Here is a 5000-nt window from a genome sequence, read left to right as displayed (position 1 = left end):
TCGTCTGTCGTCTGTCCTCTGTTCTCTGTCCTCTGTCCCATGTCCTCTGTTCTCTGTCCTCTGAGCTCTGTCGTCTGTCCTCTGAGCTCTGTTGTCTGTCCTCTGTTCTCTGTCCTCTGAGCTCTGTTGTCTGTCCTCTGTTCTGTTGTCTGTCCTCTGTTCTCTGTCGTCTGTCCTCTGAGCTCTGTCATCTGTCTTCGAGCTCTGTCGTGTTTCCTCTGAGCTCTGTCGTCTGTCCTTGAGCTCTGTTGTCTGTCCTCTGTTCTCTGTCCTCTGAGCTCTGTCGTCTGTCCTCGAGCTCTGTCGTCTGTCCTCTGTCCTCTGAGCTCTGTCGTCTGTCCTCTGTTCTCTGTCCTCTGAGCTCTGTCCTCTGTCCTTGAGCTCTGTCGTCTGTCCTCTGTTCTCTGTCGTCTGTCCTCTGCCCTCTGAGCTCTGTCGTCTGTCCTCGAGCTCTGGGCCCCAGTCCAGATTTTTTTGGATCCCTTCCTCCAGTAGAACTAAGCTTTGATGAACGTTCAGTCCACTGACGGGGCTCAGTCAGCGCGGTTTAGTTCTGTGGACCTGTCCTCCTCAGGAAACGGTCCAGGACATCTTATGTAGATGTAGGTAACATATTTAAGTTTGAAGTTGAAGAGTAAGAAATGCTTTCTGTCATTAAAGGTCGGGCAGGAGGTCTCACTCTGATGCACTTTGTGTTAAATCAGTGTAACTTCTCTTTACAATCCGACAGCAACCGATTAGTTCACTTTAAAACGAAGAATATGAATCATCTGAAGCTATAAAACATAAAAACATCATCAATCCTCCGGGTGGACCCTGTAGGAGTATTGGCTGGTTGTCTCTCTCTTCCTGCTCTGTGCACCAGAGAGGTACGTGCATGATGGCCGAGGTCACAGACTGGTTGGAGGCGTGGCTTCAGGTGAGCTCCGAGAGAAAGGGGCGTGTGTTTACTTTAAACCTGGCTCTCACTGAGTTTTAAAACCTCCTCCCCAACCTTTAAAGAGTGATTTATTTTTTAGGCCTCATCACGATCCAAGCAAATGTTTTAGAGGAATTTCTTTGTGGTTAGGAAATATGTTGTTTATCAGCCGCTGTGTCATAGTGTATTATTCAGACTTGCTATTGATCAGTTGATCAGACTCGTTCTGTCAGCCCACAGTCCATCACCACCTGAACCTGCCTTTGTCAGGGTCACGGGGGCGGAGCCTCTCCCTGCTGTCTATGCCTGAGAGGAGGGGTACAGCCTGGACAGGCCGGTGATCACTTCCTGTTATCAGTTCATTTGTTAAATGACAAAATGCCCCCCCCCCTCTTAATAAGCGCTGTAATTAAAAGGCTCATTTCTCCTGCTCCTTCACTCTCAGTATTATTTTAGCCCTGCTGGCCAACCGTGAAGGTCAGAGGATACAGACCTGGACCACAGTCACTGTAAGGACCATTACCTAGGTCCCATTAAAGCTGTGGCTTTGTCCCAAACCCTCGTAAAGAGCAGCCAGTGTGTGTGTGCACAGATTCAGACCCATGGATGAAGCTGCAGCACAACACAGGAAGCAGCTGGAGGAAGCTCTGCAGCCCTTAAAGGAGAAGTTAAAGGTTTGTGGAGAAGTTCAAGTGAAGTTTGATCAAGCAGCAGAACACATTAAGGTCCAGGCCCGACGCACAGAGAGGCAGTTTGAGAAGCTGCACCAGTTTCTAGCAGAGGAAGAGGAGGCCAGGATGGCTGCACTGAGGGAGGAAGAGGAGCAGAAGAGTGGGCTGATGAGGAAGAAGATGGAGGCTCTGAGCAGAGAGATGGCAGCTCTTTCAGACACAGTCAGAGCCACAGAGGAGGAGCTGAGAGCTGCAGACGTCTCATTCCTGCACAACTACAAGGCTGCAGTGGAAAGAGTCCAGCGCTGCCCCCTGCTGGATGATCCACAGCTGCCCTCAGGAGCTCTGATAGACCAGGCCAAACACCTGGGCAACCTGACCTTCAACATCTGGAACAAGATGAAGGACATGGTCTCCTACAGTCCTCTGGTTCTGGACCCAAACACTGCTGATCCAGACCTCATCCTGTCTGAAGATCTGACCAGCATGAGACGAGGACGGAGACAGAAGCTTCCTGATAATCCAGAGAGGTCTGCACAGAGGAAGAGAGACATATGGTCTGGATGGTGGGGAATGATATTCTGTAAAGATAAATATGGAGCAAAGTCACCACCAGCTGCAGTCACTGACCTCTCAGTCCAGAAGAAGGTCCAGAGGATCAGAGTGAATCTGGACTGGAACAGAGGAAAGCTGTCGTTCTCTGATGCTGATACTAACACACACATACACACCTTCACACACACTTTCACTGAGAGAGTGTTTGCATTCATTTGTAATGTGGATGATGATTCTCTGAAGATTTTACCAGTGAAAGTCTCTGTGAGTGTAGATCAGTGATGACGATGATGATGAAGATGATGAAGATGATGATGGAGATCTTGCTACCTGTTAGCATGTTAGCTCCTGTTTCCTCTTCAGGACTGTCAGCTGTGAAAGTGGACAGAGAACAATATTTATAACCAATGGATCAAATCTTTCATTGTGTATTTATTCAGGAACATGATCCATACGTTGGCTTCCCTCACATGAGGAGCTGGCAGAAGCTTTCAGTTGGACTTTGATCCGTTGTTTAGGCCCGTGTGGTTGTAGTCGACCCGCTTCGTGTTGCGCTCACACACACAGGTCTGCTGTTCCTGTGTTGGTAGAGCAGCAGTCGTCCTGCTTCAAAGCACGTTACTGTTAGATCCCACGTGTCCCTGTTGAAGCCTGTGCTCACTAACCTGCAGCCCGTGGAAGCACTGGATTACATTGAATTACATTGAATTACATTGGATTACATTGGATTACATTGAATTACATTGGATTACATTGGATTACATTGAATTACATTGGATTACATTTAATTCAAAATGAATGTCATGATAATGAAAAAAGTCGTTAAATTACAGATTCAGAAAACTTTATGTACAGTGCTGCATCCACACGTACAGCTGTGTGTGTGTGTTTGTGTCTGCGCGTGTGTTTGTGTGTGTGTGTGTGTCTGCGCGTGTGTGTGCGTGCTGACCCCTCAGTACAGACATACTGGGTCCAGCCTTTTGTTAGGTTAACCCTCAGGTTTACAGTGAGGAGAGCAGAATTAAATGAGTAATTAGTTACATTACTTTGATAAAGTCTTACATTGTACAGGGTAACTTCCAGCTGCCTTTCTAGCTGAAGCTGCTTCCAGCTGTCAATCACCTGACCTTATCTCAGAGGGGGCGGGGTCAGCGGCGCTCACCTGCAGCAGGAGGCGGAGCTCCCTCACCTGTCCAGCTGCAGCAGGAAGGCATCAATTAATACCAATAAAGACCTTTAGTGACAACACAGAGCCGCCTCGGCCGACAAAGCGCCGCAGCTTTGTTCCTGCGAGGCGCCAGCTGCCGGCGCCGGGCCCCAAGGACGCCGCAGCGCCGCGTTCTGCTCCGGAGCCGCGGCGGGACGCGGTGGGCGGCGGCGGTACGAGGCAGCGGGGCCGGCCGGGCTCCCCGCGCCGCTGCAGTATTAATGAGGCGACAGCTCGGCCTGCTTCTGTATTCATTAAGCATCTGGGCCGACAGATGTGAAGAGCCGCCTCAAGACGAATAAAAAATGACTTCCCATCTGGACGCCCCAAACTGGAAAGACAAGAGGAGGCTTCCTCTTTCACACACAGGCACACAGACACACACAGGCACACAGACACACACAGGCACACACAGGACAGACACAGGACACACACAGGACAGACACAGGACAGACACAGGACACACACAGGACAGACACACACAGGCACACACAGGACAGACACAGGACACACACACAGGACACACACACAGGACACACACAGGACAGACACAGGACACACACAGGCACACAGACACACACAGGCACACACAGGACAGACACAGGACACACACAGGCACACACAGGACAGACACAGGCACACACAGACACACACAGGCACACACACAGGACACACACACAGGACAGACACACACAGGCACACAGACACACACAGGCACACACAGGACAGACACAGGACACACACAGGCACACACAGGACAGACACAGGCACACACAGGACAGACACAGGACACACACAGGCACACACAGGGCACACACAGGACACACACAGGACACACGCAGGCACACACAGGACAGACACAGGCACACACAGGACAGACACAGGACACACACAGGACACACGCAGGCACACACAGGACAGACACAGGACACACACACACACACACACAGGACACACACAGGACACACACAGGACAGACACACACACACAGGACAGATACACACACACAGGACACACACACAGGACACACACACAGGACAGACACAGGACACACACACACAGGACACACACACAGGACAGACACAGGACACACACACAGGACAGACACAGGACACACACACAGGACAGACAGACACAGGACACACACAGGCACACACACACACAGGCACACACAGGATACACACAGGACACACACAGGACACACACACACACAGGACACACACAGGACACACACAGGACAGACAGACACACACTGGACACACACAGGACACACACAGGACACACACAGGACAGACAGACACACACAGGACACACACAGGACACACACAGGACAGACACACACAGGACACACACAGGACAGACAGACACACACACCCTGTGACTGTCTGCGGCTCCTGAATCCACAGCAGGGACCCCTGAGACCACTTTAAGGACCTCCACAGGAACACCCTGAACTTCAGACACACAAACCTGCAGTCAGACACAGATGCTCCTTGTTGATGGAACATGTCCAGAAACTCTGGATCACATGGTTGACAGGTTAACCCTGCCCCCCCTGTGACGCTGCTACTCTACAGGTGTGTCCTGCAGGAAGTGGACCCTGCTGTGGGAGCGCTGGAGGCTCACCTCTGAGTCCCTGCTGGAATAT

At 51.0% G+C, this 5000-nt stretch overlaps 1 protein-coding gene across 1 annotated transcript in view; it reads left to right on the top strand.

Moving 5' to 3' along the window:
• LOC114443085 (tripartite motif-containing protein 35-like) overlaps positions 1–2427 on the top strand; it is a 17521-nt gene extending 15094 nt beyond the window's left edge. Inside the window, exon 3 of the mRNA XM_028416992.1 lies at positions 1512–2427. Coding sequence (XP_028272793.1) covers positions 1512–2427 — 916 coding nt within the window. The remainder of the gene's footprint in view (positions 1–1511) is intronic.
• The last annotated feature ends 2573 nt before the right edge of the window (positions 2428–5000 follow it).

Source organism: Parambassis ranga, chromosome 10 (assembly GCF_900634625.1).
Source record: "Parambassis ranga chromosome 10, fParRan2.1, whole genome shotgun sequence".
NCBI classification, from domain to species: domain Eukaryota; kingdom Metazoa; phylum Chordata; class Actinopteri; family Ambassidae; genus Parambassis; species Parambassis ranga.
This window is presented reverse-complemented; position numbering and strand designations above follow the sequence as displayed.